Source organism: Phoenix dactylifera, chromosome 18 (genome assembly GCF_051530095.1).
Source record: "Phoenix dactylifera cultivar Ajwa chromosome 18, Ajwa_hap1_PhDact_Kaust_v1.1, whole genome shotgun sequence".
In the NCBI taxonomy this organism is placed as follows: Eukaryota; Viridiplantae; Streptophyta; class Magnoliopsida; order Arecales; family Arecaceae; genus Phoenix; species Phoenix dactylifera.
In genome coordinates, this window is record NC_143207.1 from 16,372,617 (window position 1) to 16,397,938 (window position 25,322).

Genomic DNA, 25,322 nt, shown 5'->3' on the forward strand with positions numbered 1-25,322 from the left:
GAACTATAAGCCAAAGCCTGCATGATTATACCAGCAGTAAATAACTGTCAAGAACAACTACTGATTCCCCAACCAACCATCGGAATAGAATTGGAACATTTTTTACAATGCAGCCAAGTTATAACTTCCACATATGCAAAACATCTGAAAACAAGAATCACATCATTATGATAGCAAAAATTGTCTGAAAAACACAAGTTCAAGAAAGAATCATCATAAATCCAAAGACTCCATATGAAACACCAAAAGTTCATAATATGATACATTAAAGATTCAAAAAATATATTAAAAGAAAATAATGATGATCTCCATTCAATGATGCATATCCACTGATCTGCTGTATCTTCTTTTTCCTAGAAATCTCTTCCTCCACCCTGTTATCATCTACAGTTTTGCTGAAAACAACGCCATAGATGAAACATCCTAAATACCCCTGATGTTGAAGCAGACCACACAGATTGGCACCCACAACTGCTGAGCAGATAAAGAAGAGATTGAAACTGAATTTAGGTGAGAGATCTGCAGTGTGCTGGCATTCAATCTGTTTTAGAAGAATGGATGTATTATGTGTGATAATCACAGGGATGCACGACCATTCTTTCAATCCATGTTCCTCTTCTGATTCCTCTGGATCTGTTTTCTTACGAATTTGACAACAAGATTGATGTGAAATGAGGTAGTACAAAGGACTACAACAGCATAACCAGCCTTAACTATTGCTGGCCTTCAACCACCAGCGACACAAGCTCATTTTCTTGCCATTGACCTCTGGGCCTTAACCAAGCAGGACAGAACCTTCTAAATTTCTCAGGTATCCACCTGTCAAAATTATGAAGTACAATATTCAGCAACAAAATGGTTTGCTACATAAACCAAGGTTACAGTCAGGAAACTACATAGACTAAAACCAACTCAAGAAAACAACAATAACAAGGCATTATCTTTACAAGTGGTAGCACTTAGTCGTCCTTGAATTGTAACTTACGTATTGATTCTTTCTCCAATAGCTCGCCTCACGGAAGAGTTAAGCCCATAAGCAATTGAATTGAATAGCCCCTAAATCAGGAAGACGTGAAATAATAAACTGGAGCAGACATGAAACAGATATACATAACACAACTATTGACAAATACTCTGAAGATACATGACAATGTATATACAATAGGACCATTCCTAATTACGTTCCACTTTACTCAATCTGCAAGCTTATTGATTATGAAAATATGTAGAACATTCTTGTACTAGATCCACTCTGCAGTATAAAAAAACTTAAAAGGTTACTGCTTCAATATGGTCTTACACAAGTTTTTCACTAAGAGAATATTACAGGTTTCATATTGCTGGACTCTACAGAGAAATCCCCCTGATAGGAGTCCTGACAACACCAATATCCAAAGTTTCTGGAACAATTACTCAATACAATTTGAGGTTCTCATCTAAATGATTAGACAAAATAGTATATTCACCTATATCCTCATATAAACCAGAACCACATCTAGTCTGCCTATTCAGGTATCTGATCTTAGGAAACCAATTCTCTAAATATTTATAACAATAAGAGTATGCTCTCAATAGAGACATGGTTTGCATTTATCAGCGTGTAAAGAAGGGTCTTTTTAGTTTTACCGCCAAAGGATTTTCTATTGTGTCTATACCAACCCCAGCTCTTACAACAAGAATATCAGGATAAAAGGTATCATGGACAAGTTTAGCAGGCACTTCTTTATTAAATGTACTTTCAAGCACAGGCAAGTCAGGAGGACTTATCAATATAGGTAAAGCAGCTTGTATGGACGATTACATACAGTTCTAGACGGTAACCAGTTCCCTAGAGATGGTATTCCATATAATACTAGAATGTTTCGAAAGATATTTGGAGACAGTTATCAAGTATATCAAATGCAAGAACCATATCATTTTTAGACTCAACAGGAAAAAAAAAAAAAAACAAAGCTTACCAGATTGACAAGAATATCAGTGTCTAAAATTATATTCAACTATTGTGGGGCACATGCTCTGCACACGATAGGAATTAGGAAGTATGAAATGTCCCCATCTGCATAAAACTTTTTTTCTGGTTATTTACCCAACTTAAAAGTAAGAACATAACAAAGTCGGGTATAATTATTTAAGATGTGAGCACATGTAGAGTTAACAAGAGTCATGGGTTTGTGTGGAGGAGGGATGCTCGGTCTCATTTCACTTGAAAATGACCTCATTTTTATTATAAAAAAAAAGAAAGTGATATTGGATTCTGTGCGAAGAAAGACTTGAAGGTTTTCACATTATATAATAGAAGTAATATAGCCTTGCTTTCTATGATTGTAAGAAATGTCTGTCAAACTTATTCACACTGTAAATATACTTCAGCCTAAATAATATACACCTCAGTACTTGCGCTGGTCAAGTCAATAAAATAGAGACTATAAGACCAGACCCAAGAACCATTGGTCATTACGGATCTTCTCTATCACTAACCAATTGCATTAGCCGGATGTGTGATCAAGTATAATCAACATGAGTTGCTTATGAGTAAGTAAAAATCCCTGGGGTGTTTTACTCTTCTTCCTCTGCCATTCACAAGTCAAAACACTGTCTTTTTGGCGCCTTTGACATGCTGGGCATGTGTTTCTCAATGTCTACATACATAATTTATGAGGACTACAATAATACCATTTACACACATTGGTTGCTTTAAATTTAATTAGAAATATTGATGGTATGGATTGACAAAACATGATATATCTTGACAAGGATCCTATTAACATAGTAACTAGTTCCAAGATTTCTAAATAACCAAAAGTTCAAAAATTGCATCAACTATTTGGTTGTCATAGGTCCTCATGTCAACTAACAAGTATAGCTCAGGTAGAAACAGAAACATATTTGCTGAGAAAGAAGACAAGCATTCACTTAGTTCCTCAAAATATTAAAGGGATGCCACGTTGAACTTTTAATAAGAAATAGTTGGAATAGCTGTATCTCATATCTTCTACCATTCATTTGATCCAGTCAAATTATAAAGAAAAAGAAAATATAAGCTGCAGAGCATGAGAAATTCAAAAAAACAATTGAAATTACAAAATTAAGAGAAGATGTACCATAAGTCCAGCAAACCCAACATCAAGAAAAGAAAGCCAAAAGATCTTGTGCCCTGGATTAATGAAGTCATATAGACGGTTGATTGTTCCAAATGCCCAAGACCCTATCAAAATCAAAGGATAGTAGCCCCACCTATTTACTGCCTACAAAAGAAACAAAAGTAGATATCAGCAAAAATACTTTGATTTGCTTGCAGCATAGGTCATGATATTTTCATTCTACTTGCAGCCGACAATTGTATACAGTTTAGCTAATACAACAAAAATATCAAAATGCAACATATCTTGGTATGCCCATATGGAAGCTTTGCATATCGATAGTTCAAAGTTCGGGCAACCGGCTGTGACTTTCGAGCTAGAACTGAGCATTTACCAGGCCAGGCCAGATTCGAGCTAGGACGAGGTTGCGCCTGGCTGACCTTGACCCAACCAGGCCTGACCTAACTAGGCCTTCAAGCCACAGCAGGAGAGAGTGATCATGGAAGAAGAGGATGCATCGGCCTCCTTTGCCTACTTTTGGCTATCCCCCTTCCCTCATTGGACCTGCCACTACCATTGTCTATTGTCTGCCACCCCATCACTATTAGTGTCTTGCCCGAGAAGAAGAGAGAAGAGGGGAGAGGGGGCAAGACTTGCTTTCAGGTGGGAGGGATGCCTGAGAGTGAGTGAGTGAGAGAGAGAGAGAGAGAGAGGAAGAAAAGGATAGGAGAGAAGGGAAGAAAGTGAGAGAGGGAGGGGCAGCCGGTTTGCCCCCTACCGGCCTTCCCTCTACTCTCTCCTCCTTGTATAATGCCCCTATCTTCCCTTGTTTGCTTCATTTGCCTCCTCCCTTCCACTCCACATAAATTGAGGCAAGATCTAGCAAACCACTCTCCCCTCTTTGAAGATTAAGTCAGGATCCAGCTAAACTTCTCTTGCCTTTTCCTAGATAGGACCAAAGTGGGCTAATAGCCTAGGCCTCCTCCCCTTCATTCTTCCACTCCTCAAAAATTGAGGCAAGATCTAGCCAAACAACTCTCCCCTCCTTGAAGATCAAGACAAGATCTAGCCGAAATACTCCCCCCTTTGCCGAGATAGGAGAAAGATGGGCTAGGGGCCCTGGCGTCCTCCCTTCTATTCTCCCTAGATCACCAAAATAGACTATTTTAACCAATATAGATTATTAGTTCAAGCTCCTCACCAGAAGGTGAGCCATCAAATCAAGACCCACTTGGGTTTTAGCTCAAGCTCAGGCTGAGGCTCTTAGAGACTTTTGAGCTTAGGCACAGCCTAGAGCCCAAACAATTTAGGCTAGACTTGGCCAAAGGGTGGTCAAACACAAGCCCAACCCATTTGCAGCCCTAAACATGTGAGGATATTTTATTGTTGAAAAAGGCAAGACATTTCCATACATCGACAAAAATCACCTGTAAGGTTGTTTTGTGGATTCTCTATATCTGTATTGCTTATTAAACCCTTGGAAACGCTGAGGGGAACGTTTTGAGGAGATGCCAGATGATATCATGGAGAAATAATTTTTGCTCAGGTTTATAGGTGGCACTTACAATAACAATCTTTTAAGATTACTGAGTGGAATCACATAAAGAGAAGCAATGAAGGATATCATGGATTCTGATATCTTTGTAGTTTGTATTTTATGTGTGCTTTATCTCATCATCTTTTTGTACTCAAATAAGAGGGCCAAATGCTGATATAAGTCTATAAACTATTGGGCTATTAACCGGTAACAAATTTACAGCATATCTTGTTTTAAAAAAGATTGCCAACTTCATTGGCTCTTCTGACCAAAACCTAAAGTACAATCTAAGAATGGAAGTTTTTACTAGGTCTAGCTATCAAGTTCAGCTTATTCTACACTTGGGAATCATTACATTGCCACAAAAGATTAAAAAAGTCCACCAGGCATTGCCGCCTAGATTGACCTTCGTTCATTCCCCCATCCTAATGGCAAAAGTTGAACAATGAAGATTATCAAGGCCATCTAGGTTATAGCTGGTGGCTCAAAAAATCCAAGAAAAACCTAAAAAGCATGATTTAAAGTTCTTAAGATAAAAGATGAGAGTAGTTCCATATATAGGTGGATAAGATACAACTACAAAAAGAATAAGCTGTTCTTAGACCAAGGAAATCCACTAGAACGGTTATATCACACATAGGATGTGAAAAACAAAGGTGGATAACATAAAATTCTATCATATCCATCTTTAGAAAAGTAAGTTGTTTGTAGACCAAAGGAAATCCACTGGAAACAATCATAACATTGCAGGATGCGGACACAAAGGCTGATAGTTTAGAAAATCTATCATAACTATCAAGCCTTGTCCAAATGGGCCCTCTTAGTGTAAAAGAATCTAATAAAACAAAATAAACATGTCTTCTGAACACCTAAATCCGTGAACATAATCCTCCACTAGTACAAATTTTACTCACTGACTTGTATTCTCTCTGATTTTCAATATCTATACATAGCTTGAACTAGCAGAGTGATTGTTCTAATTTGACACACAAAAGCACAGTCATGATGAGCCAACAAGGTGAAATTACCGTATCAGCAGACTAATTAAATTGTCCGCATAATTCGGGTTCTTAGAAGATGGATTAGAAGTGTGTCAACTGTCAGGTAATAAGAACAAAGTATCAAGGAACGATCACCTATTTTACCTGCAATAATTTTCTTTAAAAAAATGTTAATCCATTACAGGGTAAAGCAAGGTCCGCCGTACCGGTACCGGTCGGCGTACCGGTGGCCGGCCGGACCGGTACGGTACCGGTCCGGTCCGGTACGTACCGGCTGGTACCGGTCCCGTACCGGCCGGTACGCGGTGGTTTCAAAAACCACAGCGCGCGGCGCTGTGGTTCTAAAAAAAAAAAAAATCGTACCGGTGCGAATCGGCCGGTACGGGCTCCGAACCGGCCGATTCGGATAAAAAACCGGAAAATACCGGTTTTTTATCCGTTCCGGTACCGGTCCACGGCCGGACCGGTACGTACCGGCCCGTACCGGCCGGTACGGACCGGTACGGCATTCCATGGGGTAAAGTAGTAAACAGCATCTGAAGCACATCGACTTTGGAAGATTACTTTTCTTTGTTGTGAACTATATATTCATATAATGGTAATATATTCATATTACCTTTTCTGCCCTTGTATCAAAATGGCGTGACTGATCTGACATGCCCACAGCCATCTGCAAATTGGTTATTGAAACAATAGCTTACACATTGTAAATATGCCCGGAGTTACAGCAGAATTCTCAACTAAATGATTTTGAATGACGATGAACTGTTCCAAGACAGCAATCATCCCATTACAAATCTAAGGAAACGCCTTAAAGTGAACTTACCCGTGTTGCATTGTTTAGCATGCGAGTCACTTGAAAGTATGTAAATCCATTGTACAGAATGGCACTCCAGAGTGGACCATAAAATGTTATTAAGTGAGCTACCTACAAAATAAAAATATACAGTCTCAAAACTCATGCAATAACTAATTAAACTAACCGAAAAAATAGAGGAATGTGCAGTAAACTATACATATCAACAGTCTCTCACAAATATGTATAAGAAATTGGTTTATGGATCCTGTTAAAAAAAATGCTGCTTTTGCTGCCTAGGCATGGCCACCTGACAATAGCCTAGGCACTTGCCTTTATATTTCGCATCAAGTTTGTGTACAAAGAATGAGATTAACTGATGAATTGGTATTAACTGTTGCCAAGCGGGTACTTCCTATCAACTCGTTATACTCATTTCTCCTTGTGTTTTTTTTTCTTTTTAAATTTATTATTTGGCTGCCTTGATGTTTGGGTATCTGCCTAAGCATGCACATAACACCTAGGTGCTAGTGGCCACCTGTCTGTATACCATCTTTTAAGACAAATTGAGAGTAACATATTTCAGAAAAACAAATGAGCATATGTATCCCAGTGAAGTTAAAAACAAAAAAAAAAAAAAAAAAAATATAGACATCATGTACCAAAACCTATGATCTCATTTGCCATGATGTAATTACAACAGCTAACAACTCTTGTTTATTAAATTATAGCATTTGCTTGCATAACTTCTAAGAAAATGAATAGGTATATATATATATATATATGCCAAGTAAGAAATTGCAAGAATAGAACTCACGGTCTGTCACTTGTTCAATTTCAGGTAGGTTGCAAGATAAACTCTCAGGATACTATTAAACACCACATCCTGCTTCTAAAACCCTTGTTTATTAATCTGGTATTTTAGGTGTGCCAGAGATATTGATTGTAAGTAGTTGCATAGTTCATCAGTATAAGCCATATGTTTACATAAAATTTGTGAATACAATATGTAATAAAATAACCGATGACTGTTCCACTTGATGATTTTTTTTTGATCATGCAGGAAAGTTCATTACATATCCAAGGCTAAGCAAACACCAGCCAGGTGTTGCCATATTCTATCAAGCTTGCCTATGTTGTCATCGGGCCTAGTTGCAATGTTAGTGGGCCTGAATATGGAGTAGATATATGATCATGTCCATAATAAATTATAAGGGATAAATTGTCATTCTCCCATTTCATATTTCACAACCTCACTTCCTTCAATAACTTGTACAGGAAGCCACGTATGATGAATATATCTTGAAGTTGCACTTTCTCCAACTTCCTTTATTTTCCTGTGTCTTCTATCTCTTCAACCTCTATCACTGTAACCCATTTCTTTTCACTCAATTCGTGGTACTTTCCTGGTGCTTGAACTAACACCTGGAGAGCCAATCCTTCACTATGCTCCAATGCTTTCTTCCTTTTATAAGATCTGATTGAGCCTATAATAGTTTCACAAATGTGTGAATCAGTCACATAATTTTCTTTGTACCCAGTCTGTTTGCGATTGATGACCCCCTTTTAAACACCTAAGCAGATATGAAATGCACATTATCATCCCACAGATTTTTCTCAGCACTTGTGGTCAACTGAAGCACAAAGCACTTGTGTACAAAGATATAAATCAACGGAAAAAAATGTCAGTTGCTGTCAGATTTGTTCCTGTTCAAGCAAACAAAAGATTTCCTTGTTCAAGTTTGTCCATTCTTACCATCTCTGCTGTTTAATCCAACTATGTAAGTGAAAATTATAAGTAACTTATCGTGTGCATTTTACATCCATTTTGTTCATTTTAACCTTTCTCCAAAGGTCAACTAACACCCATGCTTCCAGTGACCTAAGGCATGCTAAAAGATGTGACCTCCTCTCCTCCAATAGCTGGTGATTATGACTCTGATGGATAGAGCCACGTAAATAGTTGTCCCATGACTAGGCTTTGGAAAGCATGGAACTGCAAGTCAGTTCCATTATAAAATTCATTTTGACATATTAACTGAAAAAAAGAGATCACTTACTGAAATTAGATTCATCCAACAGTATCACAAACATCATTATCTTCATCATTTAATATTGTGTCAGAAAACTATAGTTCTCATACAGGCTTGTTTCAGGAGTTGAGCAAAAAATAAAGAGATTCAATCCTTCATCCCTTTTTTGTTCTTTTTACTAACATTTGCCCCTTGCTTATTTCGGTTACATCTCTATTACAATAACTGGGGATTAAAGTTTCATAAATGTGTCAAATGACTTCTAAGATTAGCCGTGCATTCTCTATGTCCATGCTTCAGTCATTACTATGGATATCATGAGATTTTTCAAATAAAAATATTGCTAGTTCATCACTATGGATATCTTTTACTTTATATTTCAAAGAACATGATTTACATATTCATACTGCATCTGTCACTTCTCAGATTGTTGTAAAAAATTAAATTATATGTTAGACTCTGCAATTATGTAAATATGCTTTTTTTCTATATTTGTATCTTTTATGAATTATCTTTTTATAAATTCTTGATTGTTAATGTTTCAACCAAAATTATAACCAAAGATACATAGTGTTGTTTAATATATGCCGTTGACTAGTTTTACTTATAGTAGTTATTTTCTTTATTTGGGTTTTTATAGTGTCTTAGGTTTTTTTCACTAAGCATTGGCCAAAACAATCAAAAAACTAGAGCAAGATTTCATACTTTGTTTCCTAAGAGAGTTATCATGTTTATCTTTAAAAAAGTGCATCCACCAGGAGGAATAATCATTGAATGAAATTGTTTCCTTTACATATACTCTTCAAAACAAAAATATAGATATTTTTTAAAAAATAATACTGGGCGAATCAAGGAATGGTTCTAAGGGGTTCATGGAAGGCAAGAAAGAATTCACTTCAAGAAAACTAGCTTTTGAATAAAACAATAGTGGGCTTTCTCCCTAAATGGGCTTGCAAATCAATGATTGTGCAACATCAAAAGGCTAGGATCTTGAAGCTACATCATTCTAATATTTTAGGAAAAATTCTAGGGTTCGAAAAACAAAGAAATTTTCAATGACTGCACTTCATAGAAAATTCTATCAATTCCATTTTTCAGTATTCTCCATATTAAAGCTTTCAACAAACTTTATTGAATCCTTCTTCATCACCTTCAGTGTTCCAATCAAGGATTCATGTTAGGAAGAAAACAATTACCAGGATGGGTGCATGAAACCGGTGCTCTCTTGAACTATGATATCCCAAACATCCAGATCTGTCCTGACTATCTTGGCGACATCTCAACACTTAAGACACACCAGAGCGGTTGGGATGGAGTAGGACGAACTAGGATAGTTTTTTCTTGTCCTTCTCACTCTTGTTGTTAGTGTCTGTTTCGTCCATCCTGACCATACCTTCCTAACCTGGTTCCCTGCCATCCTAGAAGCAAATTGAGATGGGACCGGATACCGAGATTTAAACCCTCGGTTCGAATGGTATGAATTGAGGAAAAGGTAGAAATGCTATCTTGAAATACAAATATCTGAAAAGGAGGCCTTTTTTCTCCTAGTATACCCATGATGCCTTGTGGGTCCTCAAAAAATAAATACGCAAATATGGGACAGATCCGTCAAAAGTAGCAAACAGTTTTATGTCAATCATTTACCACTACATAATGCATGAAGACTGATTAAATGTGCTAATGGTGTGTAAGAAACTAGAGGCCTTGAGATGCAAAGTTTTATGAGAACTGGTTATCATTTGAAGGAAAAACGAACAAGTCAGTAAGGTTGCACATCTACACAAAAAAGTATAACATGCCTTTCCTGTGCGTGCAGGTTCACTCCAACACCAGGCACCTGGTCGTCCATACTCACTGCCTATAGAGCGTATGACAGTCGTAACTAGTGAAGTTCCTGTCAAAAGATAGTAAAAGAATAACTGCATCCTTGAAAATGTACATCATTATTCTAGGCAATATCAGTAGTGGAGAATCACAATCAAGAAAGCAGGCTAATTAAATAGATGGATATAACAAGCTGCACTAAGCAAATTAAACTCTACGTATAAAAATAATGTTAACATTTTTGAAAAAAGTTCACCAACAACATTTTACTCTCAATATCTGTAGCATTACACATGAATAGCAATTCAGAAGAGCACATAACAACAGAAGCACAACTAACTAGATGAATAGACATAAGCAACTAAAATGAGTTTAAGAGCTCATTAACTGCATTAATGGATATGTACTTTTTTACACGTCACAAGCATTTCTGTATCAAATAATAGGAAAATGCCAACTTTAGACAATCGACAAGAGTGGTTCTTATGGAAGAAAAGTTCAAAGGAATGTTCCCAGGTGACTATAATTGACAGGCCATAACCACAACTATCCACCTTTTTCCCAACTAGTTGGGGCTGGCTCCTATCATTGGCAGGCCAAGACACTTAAATTCTTGCCGGATTCAGTCCCAGAAACTGGTTTCAAGAGAAATGGTACTGAATTGTAATGGGGAAAGCCTAGTAGTAGAGTACTCGACAACAATTTGTAAAAGATAAAAGTGGCCTGAGGTGCACCCTTATCCAAAATTAAATAAAATGGAGGTCATTCAATGCATAAAAGAAATTAGTAGATAAAGCCATATGCATTATGTATTCTCAAACATACATGGTGTGGAAGTCTGTAGAATAGTCGGCACAAACATCATGTAGCACGTGCTGTCTTTTCCTGTAGACAGAACATCTTATGGCAATCTCTACCATAAAAATAGCTTCTATTGGTAGTTCAAATCTCAAGCCTTCATAGCCAAAAGAAAGATCGAGCAAAGCTAAGCAAGCCACAATATACTGTTTGGAATTTCATCCATGCTGACTATGAAAAGGAAATAATAAGATATTCAGATTGAGTCATGCAGTTCATAATAAGTTGGAACTGCATTTACTAATTGCAATTCAAATAGATTCTGTTGGAAATCTCTACCATGAAAATAGCTTCTAATGGCGGTTCAAATCTAAGCCTTCACAGCTAAAGAGAATGATCTAGTGGAACTAAGCAAGCCACTATGCTGTTTGCAATTTCATTCCATGCTGACAATGAGGGGAACAAGGCGATAGATAACTCGCTTTGAATCATGCAGTTCACAGTAAGCTGGAAGCACATTTACTGATTAGCTATAGCTCTATAAAACTTGCCACTCAGGATAAGGTCCTGAGATTCTCAGGAGCGGTAAGAGCCAACTCATATAAGCAGGTGGTACCTAGTCCATGTGCTTCTATTACTTGATCAACATCCGTTCGAGGAAACAGAAAGGAGCTATCACATAATTATGCAATATTTTCAGAGAAGAAAAGGTACCTCACCACAGGGACCACTTTGATTTAATAGAACTGGCTTTGATGTATTTCAATTGCATAAGTTCATAACTACAAGTAGGTCTATGAATGTGGCTGCAAAAAACATGTTTATATATGATCATTTTTGTGAATTTAAGTTCAATATGAGCTGTGCCTGTAGAAACTCCAAAAGATGAAATTAATCCTTTTTCGTCCTTCATCTGAATTTTTCTCTTTTTTTTTAGAGAGAGGGGGGGGGGGGGGGAGTGTTTCTTTTTATTTTATACATTCATTTTAAGTCTTCAAATGCCTCTCTCATAAATCATAACTACTCTTCTCCATCCCTTCATCTGAACTTCAAGCCATTATCCTTATTTTTGTTGAAGCTTTCAGTGCATACTGCAAAACCATTACACTTCATCTCTGAAAAGGCTATTCATTACCCAAGATATTATTCAATTCGAATTGTATTTTTGCCAGATTTTTATCTCCATACATGCTATTCTTAGGCTTCATAAGATAAGCTTAAGATATAGGTTTAGTTTCAACCCTAGAATGTGGAAAGGGCTTCAATGAAGTTCCTAAAAAGAGTCAATTATGGATTTTTAGAAGGGTTTTCTGCAGAAAATTAGAATGGGAAGAGTCAAACGAAAAGCATACCCCAAACATACAAGTGAAAAACTGATTCAAAATCTTCAACATCCGTTTTGTGTCGAACAACTGTTCGGTGGAGAGTGAATGCAATTGTTGTAGTCCACAAAAATGATGCTACACAGAAGAAATGTGCAGTATAGTCTTGAGCATAGCAGAAAAATCCATTTGACGGATCCCTGCAGGATGAAACAAGAAAACAGTGTCATTCTGGAGGAGTCATTAATATAGAGAATGATTACAGAATGAGGGCATCATTAGATAACATTAATGAGGAAAACATAGCAAGCTTCAAAAATTTAATCATAGTCATGACTTCATTTAATTGAAATTTATATCCACAAAAAAGCTACAGATATGATAGCATGAAACTAACTATATTATCTCAGAACTATAAGTAGTTTTTTTTTTTTTTTTTTTTTTTTTTTGGTTGGGGGGGGGGGGGGGGGGGGGGGAAGAGGAGGACTAAAGGGAAGAAAAGCAACCAAAGAAGCAAATAACAATTTTTTTTTTCTTTTTTGCTTCCTTAGGCCACCAAGGTGGTAGCCTAGTGGTACTGGGCAGCAATTCTAACCATTAGGTTCCAAGTTCGAATCGCTGCGGCGACGATTAAATTGTGGACCGGAGCTCACTACTTTGGCCACTGCTTGGACTTGTGGTGTAGGACCGCTCTTGAACCGCTAGTAGCCGGGGTGGTGCCGGGTGTGACGTACTCACATGTGGGACTCGAGCTAGAGCTCAGAGGAGTAGCTGAGCCGGGCCTACGGGTGGGGAGGGTATGAGTAAAACCGGTCGGGGTGCCCAACACACGGCCATTTCTGCCTGCATCGAACATTCTCCTGGCGGGGCGGGGGCCCAATGGGGGCTGCTACGCGGGGGTGGGCTTGTCCCTTCCTCCCCCCTACCCCTTTTGCATTAGCAAAAAAAAAAAAAAAAAAAAAGAATAAAGGAAAAACTTCATGATAACCAGCATCCCAAGCAAGTTATTGTTATAATCATAACTAAGAAGGCCCTTAGCATCTGTGAGGGTCAGGTATATAAATTATTATACTACAAGTTCTGGTAACAGATGCAACCAAGAAATGCCGTACCGGCCGGTACGTACCTGTCACGCCCCGAACCCGAAGCCCGGGGCGCGAGCAGACGCCGCGCACCTGCAGGGCGGACCCCGCAGGCGCGCAAGGCAGATAAATCAGATCAATCATCAATAACTAAACAAAGATAAATTCCAGTTTTCAATTCAAATGTCCATAAATATATACATATGTCAAAAGGAAAAGTCCATATCCATTAGCTAACTACATCATGACCACTCCATCCCGTAATCCCTATAATCACATGTCATCACCTGAAAAAAAATAAATAATAGGAGTGAGCTAACAGCTCAGTAGGCGACATCATGCAATAAAGTCATCATATAACATGTCATAATGCATATAAAAGCAGCTAAACTCATAAATCCAAAAATCCACACAATAATCTGTAAACCCGATCCGAGACTCAAAATATCTCAACCGCATGACTACGGCCACATCACCCAGTGGCATGGTTACACCGAAGTGCCAATACAACTCTCCGAAGAGCCGCTCCACTGAGCCAACGCACCACTGTGCCGCACCCCCTGGTGCCAAACTCACGCTCCACCGAGCCGCTCCGAAGAGCAAAATGCACCCCTGTGCCGCCACTATTCTATCACCGGTGGTCACGGTGTCGGAACTAGTTCCTCAGTACAAGTCGACAGGGCCAACGTATCATCCCATTGGCGGGGTCTAGACTATAGTCACGCAGATTTTGAAAATCAATAAATCAACTTTCTATATCAAAATCATAATCATACTCCCCACAGTAAAGCGCATAACAATTTATGAAATTAAATATTTAATTTTAATTCTAAACATAATGCCAATAATAAATCATAACATCGACATATGCAAGATACATGTTAAAATTCTACTTTAAAGCAATAGGTCACCTACCTGGGCTCGCTTAAAAATTCCTGCCACAGATATCACGAACCCCTGATTAAACATAAATATTAATTATTTAATTAATTAAGAAACATAATTTAAACTATTTTTCAAACCCTTAAACTCCTAAGTTCATAGATCCAAGAATGGGCCCCCAAGATCAAACATAGACCCTAAAATCAGAATCCTTTAAACCCAAAACCAATTGTGGCCCAACACAGATTAGGCCCAATTGAACCAAACCAGATTACAGGTCCAGATCAGATCTCGGGCCCAAATCAACCCAGCCCACAGATCCAATTTGGTTCAACTCAGCCCAACACAGATTCCCCAACCCAAATTCTTGACTCAGATTCAGACCCTAATCAGAACCCATTCACGGAATAGGTGGAACCGGTTCACAGTTTAGACCCGGTTCAAAATCTGGTTCACCATTAAGGCACGGATTTCAAAGCAAGGAAAAACACCCAGATCGAAGAAAGAAGAAGAAGAAGAAAGAGAAGAAGAAGAAGGAAGAGAAGAAGAAGAAAAAGAAGAAGAAGAAGAGGGAAAGGAAGAAGGGGGGGTGGCTGGTGGTTCCGGTCGGCCCTCGGCGGCCGACCGTGGCCCTCGGCGGCGGCGCTCGGCCAGCCGCCGCCGGCCACGATGCTGTCACAGGCGGCGGAAGGGAAGAAGAAGAAGAGGAGAAGGAGAGGAAGAAAGGGAGGAAGAAGGGAAGGAAAGAGAGAGGACGGGCCTGGAAGGCCCGGCCCCCCATTCATCCACCTCCGGCCGAACCTATTTCGGCCCGGATTGACCCCGGCCGGCCACCGTCGGCCGGCCAAAATTCACCAAATCTTCCCCGAAACAGGGGAAGGTAAAACCGAATGGCTCCCCATCTTTTCTCTCCCCTTAAATCCATAAAACAAATAGATAGGTTGTTTTCCTCACCTCCGGTCGTCGACGAGTGGGTTCCCGGCGGTGATGGCGGCTCCGGCGGCGGCTACGGCTCCGGCGATCTTCTCAAAAGAGGGAAAAAAAGAAGAGGAAGGAATGGGCTCTCAGAGAAAAAGAGAAAGGGAGAGAGAGAGAGAGAGAGAGAGAGGGAGAGAGGGGAAGAGGGAAGAGGGGGGGTGGGGCGGAGATCTCGCTGGCCGTTCGGCCGGCGTGGTCTTCGTGGGCAAACCACGATGACCCAACTGAAGTCAGCACTCCTTGCCGACTTCAGTTCGGGTCTTCACACTCTAACCAACTAAAAAGAAATTTCGTCCTCGAAATTAAAAACATACCTCAATCTGAGAACAAGGCTGGATACTTCTCTCTCATCTCCTCCTCCAGCTCCCAGGTGGCTTCTCTCTCACTATGATTGCTCCACTGGACCTTGACATATGGGATAGTGCGTCTTCTCAAGACTTGGTCCTTCCTATCCACTATACGGACAGGCTGCTCCACATATGTAAGATCGGCGCGAAGCTGCAAAGGTGCCACATCAATCACATGATTTGGATCAGCAATATACTTCCTCAGCATGGAGACATGAAATACAGAATGAACTCCCGATAGAGCAGGTGGAAGTGCCAGTCTATAAGCAACAGATCCAACTCTCTCGAGAATCTCGAAGGGTCCCACATATCTCGGACTGAGCTTGCCTCGAACTCCAAACCGCATGATCCCTTTAGAAGGGGATACTCTGAGGAACACATGATCTCCGACCTGAAATTCCAATTCCCGCCTCCTGATATCTGCATAGCTTTTCTGTCTACTCTGAGCTGCTCGGAGTCGTTCTCTGATCAACTGAATCTTTTTCACTGTCTGCTGCACCATCTCTGGACCCAAGATCTTCCTCTCCCCCACATCATCCCAACAGATAGGCGATCTGCACTTCCTACCATATAGAGCCTCATAAGGAGCCATCTGTATGCTTGCCTGGTAACTATTATTATAAGCAAACTCTACCAGTGACAAGTGATGATCCCAAGAGCCCCTCATATCAATAGAGCAGGCTCTCAGCCATAATCTTTTAACAACTCCAGCCACCTCCTCTGTCTCATGTTCAGCTCTTTTTGAGTAAAGAGATATTTCAGGCTTTTATGATCAGTATATACCTGACATGTCTCTCCATACAAATAGTGTCTCCATATTTTCAGAGCAAATACAACTGCTGCAAGCTCGAGATCATGTGTGGGATAGTTTTCTTCATAAGGCTTGAGCTGTCTAGAGGCGTAGGCAATAACTTTTTCATTCTGCATCAGCACACAGCCCAAACCCTTCTTGGAGGCATCACTGTAAATAGTATAATCAACACCCGTGACTGGCAGAGTCAAAATAGGTGCTGACACTAGCCGGCGCTTCAATTCCTCGAAGCTCTTCTCACACTGATCTGACCACTCGAATTTCACTCCTTTGCGAGTGAGTCGAGTCAAGGGCCCAGCAATACTAGAGAAGCCTTCTACAAATCTTCTGTAATAGCCGGCTAATCCAAGGAAACTGCGGATCTCTGATACATTTGTCGGTCTGTTCCAGTCAACTACAGCTTCGATCTTCTTCGGGTCAACCATAATTCCTTCTTTAGATACCACATGTCCCAAGAACATCACCTGATCCAGCCAGAACTGACATTTCTTCAGTTTCCCATACAATTGATTCTGTCTCAAAATTTCCAAAACAATTTTCAAGTGTTGCTCATGCTCAGTATGACTCTTGGAATAGATTAAGATGTCATCAATAAACACAATTACAAATTTGTCCAAGAAAGGTTTAAATACCCTGTTCATCAGATCCATAAATGCAGCTGGAGCATTTGTCAACCCGAAAGGCATCACCAGATACTCATAATGGCCATATCTGGTGCGGAAGGCAGTCTTGGCTATATCAGACTCCTTTATCCTCAATTGATGATATCCAGATCGCAGATCAATCTTTGAAAACACCTGGGCACCCTGAAGCTGATCAAACAAGTCATCAATCCGGGGCAGGAGGTACCTGTTCTTGATAGTCACTTTGTTAATTTCCCGGAAATCAATGCATAGCCTCATACTGCCATCCTTCTTCCTCACAAATAACACTGGTGCACCCCAAGGAGAGACACTGGGTCGAATGAAACCCAGATCCAATAGCTCCTGCAACTGTTCCTTCAGTTCTTTTAGTTCAGCAGGGGCCATTCTGTAAGGAGGTCTAGATATGGGTGCCGTACCAAGGTTTAGATCAATGGCAAATTCCACCTCTCTAACTGGTGGTAAACCAGGAAGCTCATCAGGGAAAACATCAGGGTATTCCCTGACCACGGGTATGTCTTCAATTTTCTGTTCCGACTGTTCAGAATCCATGACGGCTGCCATATACACAGAGCACCCCTTCCTGAGAGACCGAATACCCTGTAAGGCTGCCACTATCTGAGGGGAGACACACCCTCCATCACCCACAAAATAAAACTCTTCAATGTCAGGAATTCGGAAAGTCACCCGCTTCGAGAAGCAGTCAATGGTAGCGTGATATATAGCTAACCAATCCATACCCAGAATTAAATCAAATTCATGTAAGTCCATGACAATAAGGTCAGCTTTCAAGTCTCTACCCTCTACAATTACTGGGCAAGACTTGCATATCAGTGAGGTGATCATCTTACCCCCAGCTGGGGTACTAACACATAATTCTCTCTCCAAGGGTGAGCAAAATATGTCATGCTTATGCACATATGTGGATGAAATAAAAGAGTGTGTGGCCCCTGAGTCGAATAGTGCATATGCATAAGTAGAATGTACTAATAAGGTACCTGTCACTGCCGTGTTGGATGCCTGAGCATCCTGCTGTGTCAGTGCATATACCCGTCCCTGGGTGCGAGATCCTCCTCCCCTTTGCTGCCTGAGGACAGCTGACTGGGTAGCCTGTACTGGAGTAAAGGAAGTCTGTCGTTGAGGAGCTACAGAACTCGGTGGCCTCTGCGCAGATCTAGTATGAGGACAATTGGAAATCCTGTGACCCGGCTGACCACACCCGAAACAAACTCCAGAAACTGTCTGAGTCTGAGGGCACTCAGCTATCCGGTGGCCCTGCTGACCACACCTGAAACATGCCCCAATACCAGGCCGTGTCTGAAGACACTCAACAGCTCTATGTCCAGTCTGGCCACACTTGAAGCACATTCCTGATATCCCCCTGCGATCCGGTGCAGTCCTCCCATATGGAACTCGCTGCCCTGCTCCTGGACGGAACTGCATAGGTCGGCGCAGATGCCGCTCACCGTCAGAATCAAAGTCCCTGGTCCTCTTTGACTTCCCTTTCTGAGCATCCTGTGTCTCCTTCCAGATGATCTCCATATTTTTAGCTCTGTCAACTAGGTCATCATAATCAGTCGAGTGAACAGCAGCTAAACCCTGACGCAGGCGAGGCCTCAGTCCTTCCTCAAATCTACTCATCCTAGATTTAGGGTCTTGGACAAGAGATGGTGCAAAACGTGACAGTCGATCGAACTCAGCCTCATAATCCTCCACAGTCATACTCCCCTGAGAGAGACTCAGAAACTCCCTCTCCAACTCCCTGATACGACTGGAAGGGAAATACTTGGAGTAGAAGGCCATGCGGAATCCCGGCCAGGTCACATATCCTGCATCCTGCAGCATAGTCCTCTCCACAGACTCCCACCAATGATGAGCCCGGTCCTGAAGCATATAGGTGGCAAATCTGATCTTCTCCTCCTCAGTACAACCCATGGCCCTGAAAGCCTTCTCCATCTCATCTATCCACCATTCGGCCTCTTGGGGATCGGTAGTTCCCTTGAAGGCCGGAGGAGCCAACTTCCGGAATTCTGCAATGCTCCTCCCCTGATCCGACGAGCTAGCAGAGGGATGCTGTGGATGTGGGTCCCTCTGCTGTCTGACCAGCTCAATCACCTCCCTGACCAGTTCCAATACTGGGGTCGATCCTCCCGCCTGATCCTGTTCTAGTCGGTCTAAAACTGTCGGAGCAATCTCCTCTTCCTGAACTCGCTCAGCTGGGCGAGGAGTCGCCGGATCATCTCCCATCGTCTCAATCAGACGACGAGGTGGTATACGAGTACGGCGGGGCGGCATCCTGATACAGACATAATACCACAAGTTAGGGTTAAGTCAAAAATCTTCCTATGAGTTTACTACCCCACTCTCATTTCCTCACATGTGTCCCTATGCTCCTAGGGTTTTCATTAGTTATTGTTTTTTTTTTTTTTTATTCTGATGTCCCTAGTGATCGTTAACCTAAGCTCTGATACCAATAAATCTGTCACGCCCCGAACCCGAAGCCCGGGGCGCGAGCAGACGCCGCGCACCTGCAGGGCGGACCCCGCAGGCGCGCAAGGCAGATAAATCAGATCAATCATCAATAACTAAACAAAGATAAATTCCAGTTTTCAATTCAAATGTCCATAAATATATACATATGTCAAAAGGAAAAGTCCATATCCATTAGCTAACTACATCATGACCACTCCATCCCGTAATCCCTATAATCACATGTCATCACCTGAAAAAAAATAAATAATAGGAGTGAGCTAACAGCTCAGTAGGCGACATCATGCAATAAAGTCATCATATAACATGTCATAATGCATATAAAAGCAGCTAAACTCATAAATCCAAAAATCCACACAATAATCTGTAAACCCGATCCGAGACTCAAAATATCTCAACCGCATGACTACGGCCACATCACCCAGTGGCATGGTTACACCGAAGTGCCAATACAACTCTCCGAAGAGCCGCTCCACTGAGCCAACGCACCACTGTGCCGCACCCCCTGGTGCCAAACTCACGCTCCACCGAGCCGCTCCGAAGAGCAAAACGCACCCCTGTGCCGCCACTATTCTATCACCGGTGGTCACGGTGTCGGAACTAGTTCCTCAGTACAAGTCGACAGGGCCAACGTATCATCCCATTGGCGGGGTCTAGACTATAGTCACGCGGATTTTGAAAATCAATAAATCAACTTTCTATATCAAAATCATAATCATACTCCCCACAGTAAAGCGCATAACAATTTATGAAATTAAATATTTAATTTTAATTCTAAACATAATGCCAATAATAAATCATAACATCGACATATGCAAGATACATGTTAAAATTCTACTTTAAAGCAATAGGTCACCTACCTGGGCTCGCTTAAAAATTCCTGCCACAGATATCACGAACCCCTGATTAAACATAAATATTAATTATTTAATTAATTAAGAAACATAATTTAAACTATTTTTCAAACCCTTAAACTCCTAAGTTCATAGATCCAAGAATGGGCCCCCAAGATCAAATATAGACCCTAAAATCAGAATCCTTTAAACCCAAAACCAATTGTGGCCCAACACAGATTAGGCCCAATTGAACCAAACCAGATTACAGGTCCAGATCAGATCTCGGGCCCAAACCAACCCAGCCCACAGATCCAATTTGGTTCAACTCAGCCCAACACAGATTCCCCAACCCAAATTCTTGACTCAGATTCAGACCCTAATCAGAACCCATTCACGGAATAGGTGGAACCGGTTCACAGTTTAGACCCGGTTCAAAATCTGGTTCACCATTAAGGCACGGATTTCAAAGCAAGGAAAAACACCCAGATCGAAGAAAGAAGAAGAAGAAGAAAGAGAAGAAGAAGAAGGAAGAGAAGAAGAAGAAAAAGAAGAAGAAGAGGGAAAGGAAGAGGGGGGGGTGGCTGGTGGTTCCGGTCGGCCCTCGGCGGCCGACCGTGGCCCTCGGCGGCGGCGCTCGGCCAGCCGCCGCCGGCCACGATGCTGTCACAGGCGGCGGAAGGGAAGAAGAAGAAGAGGAGAAGGAGAGGAAGAAAGGGAGGAAGAAGGGAAGGAAAGAGAGAGGACGGGCCTGGAAGGCCCGGCCCCCCGTTCATCCACCTCCGGCCGAACCTATTTCGGCCCGGATTGACCCCGGCCGGCCACCGTCGGCCGGCCAAAATTCACCAAATCTTCCCCGAAACAGGGGAAGGTAAAACCGAATGGCTCCCCATCTTTTCTCTCCCCTTAAATCCATAAAACAAATAGATAGGTTGTTTTCCTCACCTCCGGTCGTCGACGAGTGGGTTCCCGGCGGTGATGGCGGCTCCGGCGGCGGCTACGGCTCCGGCGATCTTCTCAAAAGAGGGAAAAAAAGAAGAGGAAGGAATGGGCTCTCAGAGAAAAAGAGAAAGGGAGAGAGAGAGAGAGAGAGAGAGAGGGAGAGAGGGGAAGAGGGAAGAGGGGGGGTGGGGCGGAGATCTCGCTGGCCGTTCGGCCGGCGTGGTCTTCGTGGGCAAACCACGATGACCCAACTGAAGTCAGCACTCCTTGCCGACTTCAGTTCGGGTCTTCACAGTACCGGTCCGGTCCTTGACCGGTATCGGAAACAGATGAAAACCGGTATTTTTCATTTTTTTGTGCGAACCGGCCGGTACGGAGCCCGGTACCGGCCTCGTACCGGTTCGCACCGGTACGGTTTTCTTTTTTTTTCCGAACCACAGCGCCTCGCGCTGTGGTTTTTGAAACCACCACGTGGCGCGTGGTTTCATAAGGAAGAAGTGGCCCATGGGCTACTTCTTTCAAACAAAAAAAAAAAGCTGTGATCGATACTACCGGCCGGTACCGCAAGCCAGACATTTTGAATTTTTTTTTAAAAAAATGTTGTCTCTATTGGATCTTAAATTAAGTGAAGATTGATATTTTTTTATTATTTTTTTATGATTTTTGATGTTTTTATATTTAAATTTAGTGTTGAAATTTGAAATATAGATGATGCATGTTATGTTTTCCTCCCGTTCCAAATGATAAAATGATACACATAAAATATCTTCAAATTAAGATACAATCATTTACATACATTTAAAGTACTCTAGGATATCTAAAAATCGGGACGAGTGCCGATGGCTCTCGTAGATATCCGGATCATAAGTATAATCAGGAGGAGGCAAATCAACCCAATCAGAAGGAATGTGCGCCAGGTTATAAGAACTGTCGGATCTCTTGCTCACGCTCTGGCTCTGAGAGGTGTCCTCTGATTGTGTAGGGGCCCATCCAAATATGGCGGAAGCAAAATCCAATGCACCATATCCATATTCGTCAGGCTGAGGCTGTGAATAATAGAATCCGTATCCGTATGTTGTCGGATCTGCAGTCGTATCCGAGAGGCCACTTCGATTTTCGTGCTGTCAACTCAAAAAAAGAAGTGGCCTCTCGGCCACTTCTTTTTTTTAAAACAAAAATAACAAAAAAGAAGTGGCCGAGAGGCCACTTCTTTTTTTGATTTGATAGAACAGAAGTGGCCTCTCGGCCACTTCTTTGTTTTTTGATGGGAAGGAAAGAAGTGGCCCGTGGGCCACTTCTTCCCTAAAAACCACGCGCCACGCGGTGGTTTCAAAAATCACAGCGCGAGGCGCTGTGGTTCCGGAAAAAAAAAACCGTACCCGTGCGAACCGGCCGGTTCGCACCGGTACGAGGCCGGTACCAAGCGGTACCGGCCGGTACGGGCTTCGTACCGGCCGGTTCGCACAAAAAAAGGGAAAATACTGGCTTTCATCTGTTTCCGGTACCGGTCAAGGACCGGACCGGTACGTACCGGCCGGTACGGGCCGGTACGGCATTCCTTGGAGAAAAGCTTCAATAAGCATGCCAACAGTCAATCTAACATTGGTTTCAGTTATTTGGTAGGATTTTCTGTACTTTTGCACAACATGGTCTGCAAGTTACTTCAAAATTTCTTGGGCCTGCAACAATCAGTTCTACAAGCAAGATGCATATTGAATAGCACAGTAAAGCTGCCCATTTAGCAAATCGATAGCCATATCCAGAAGAATCAAATATCCTGATTAATGGGATAAGCAAACAGGTTTCTATCTGATGATTTGATCTAGTTTCGGGACTGAACAGATCTAAAGCTCAGAAACTATATTAGATCAAGGGTTCTTATTTCAGATCTGCAATGAGACAAGGCTGTTCATCTTGGAAGAAAGTATCTGGCAAACCTCCAAACTACTGCACAACTAAAGTGCTGGGGAAAGAAAGGCCAGGATGGTTCAGCCAAAATAATAATAAAAAAGAAAGTAGTGTTTTATTCTAATTAAAAACTCCATATGTAAGCCAGCCAGTGTAATGCACCAAAGGAAAATAAAAAAATACTTTGGTGAGGGAGATATAGATATTTTCCTCATCAAAAACAATATACTGATGTTATTAAGCAAATTATCTGTTTGACCCACTAAAGAGCAAAATAAAAAATCCAGAAGGCAATAGTGCTAATTTTGCCATTAAAATCAAAGAAACATACCCAACTATAGTGAAGAAACTGCAAAACATGTCCTGCAACATCAAAACACTTGATCAGAAGAAACCTTGCAGTGTAATAATTATTCATATGTAAGAGATATGCATAGAACCGAAATGTAGACAAAGTATTGACTAAACCTTTAACAAGAAACCAAAGGGAAACGAGCAAAAGAAGAATTCCAAGCTACTATAGAAAGAAAAAAGTTGCATTTTTAAGGATGTACTGCATGTACATATGAAAATAATGATTAACTCTAGATTAATAACATGTTTCTTCAGCTTAAAACAGAAATCAGACTAAAATTTACAGTAGGCATTTCATTTAGGATTAGAGCCATAAATACTTAACGCATGTGCATGTGACCACTTCACTTAACTAAGATACGAGGCAACTTTGTAAACCATGTCCAAGGAGTTTGATGGGTTTCTACTCAGCCTCCCCCTCTCTACCAATTCCTCTTCCATCATCTCTCTCATGTTTGATCAGCTAACCTGGTGGTTAAACTGATTACCCACTAACGCGGCTCCTGCTCATGTAAATGGCTAGTCTGGATTTGATAACTCTGACCAAGACCTAACTCGAAGGCAAGGAAGCTAACTCATTGCCCTTGGAGGAAGCCACAATAGGAATACTTGGAGATGGAGCATAAAGTTGACATTAAATAACCGGGATCAAGTTTGCTGGTTATGGTTACGATTATCTTTAAAAAAAAAAAAAAAAGATATAAAAAATACATGCTCACATATATATCCAAATCAACATAGCTGTGTAGCTGAAATTGACATATTAAACCTGCCAACCGTACCAGCATCCAAGCAAATGCAAAAGAAAATCATTTGTAACTCCTAGAACCTACAGTTTATAAGATGGATATCATTCGTTTCCTCTCATGACATATTAAACCTTGCATCATTCAGCATTAATGCATCTTGAATCTACTAGAGTGCAGCATCTTCATGTCACAACCTTTCATGTGCATCGAGCACAAGTAGTAACTTCAGATTCCTATCCAGCAATAGGCCATTCATCTCACTTCAGCCATGAAATAATTAAAGAAAAACTTGAGAGCATGCTGAAGCTTAATTGTATGCAAGGAGCTGTCCCAACCATTGAATTAGGTTAGCACATTGTCAAAGTGCCCAACCGATCCCTCATAATTCAGTGCATCTGACGACCACTTAATGGTTATAACAACAAAATAGTACTCAAGTTTTCGTTGTTGCCTGCAGGATCTATTCGTTCTCCGACATTATTTCTGTATTCATGGAAGTAAATATTGCCATACATAGAGACTATAAATCTATAACTACTAAAAGAAAGAAAGAGAACTATAACCCTAACTGCATACCTCATCAGAAAGAAGTCAAAGGATATAAAAAAGAAGAGCAGAGAGAAGAGGAGATGGGATTACGGAGAGGGCGAGGAAGAAGACGAGCTTGAAGGAGAACTTGTGGAGCTCTTTGAAGAGGAGGTAGCAGAGCACGATGAAGGCCGATCCCCCCAGCGAGAGCGCCGCCGTCCCCGTGCTCACCGCCGCCAGGATCCGGCGATCTCCTATAGTCAGGCTCGCCGCCACCGTCATCATCGAGTCGATCACGCCGGTCTCTCTCTCTCTCTCTCTCTCTCGGGAAGACCGGAAGAGGAGAGAAGGAGATGCCGTTAACGGAAAGCAATGGACCGACGACG

The 25,322-nt window shown here is 41.4% G+C and overlaps 1 protein-coding gene across 2 annotated transcripts; it reads right to left on the reverse strand.

Moving 5' to 3' along the window:
* Window positions 1–145: 145 nt before the first annotated feature.
* GCR1 (G-protein-coupled receptor 1) lies at window positions 146–25,322 on the reverse strand. 2 transcript variants are annotated; one of them, XM_039131517.2, is made up of 9 exons: window positions 25,048–25,322; window positions 23,637–23,668; window positions 12,422–12,591; window positions 10,247–10,341; window positions 6,445–6,546; window positions 6,235–6,288; window positions 3,102–3,245; window positions 986–1,056; window positions 146–819 (listed from the first exon to the last, which is right to left on the reverse strand). In XM_039131517.2, the coding sequence occupies exons 1-9, from the start codon at window positions 25,219–25,221 to the stop codon at window positions 714–716; spliced, it is 948 nt and encodes a 315-aa protein (XP_038987445.1). In that variant the 5' UTR covers window positions 25,222–25,322; the 3' UTR covers window positions 146–713. The 2 variants fall into 2 exon arrangements, with proteins under 2 accessions (XP_038987445.1, XP_088570252.1); XM_088714126.1 differs by having other exon boundaries at window positions 6,445–6,542; window positions 10,243–10,341; window positions 25,048–25,308.

Bases quoted from the DNA above. Each gene is read 5' to 3' on its own strand.
- GCR1 (XM_039131517.2), bottom strand. From the start codon at position 25,221: ATGATGACGGTGGCGGCGAGCCTGACTATAGGAGATCGCCGGATCCTG. The intron at 23,669-25,047 runs GTAATCCCATCT...TTGATGTTGCAG, and splicing joins TCTTCTTCCTCGCCCTCTCC to GACATGTTTTGCAGTTTCTT. The intron at 12,592-23,636 runs GTATGTTTCTTT...TTCATCCTGCAG, and splicing joins AGTTTCTTCACTATAGTTGG to GGATCCGTCAAATGGATTTT.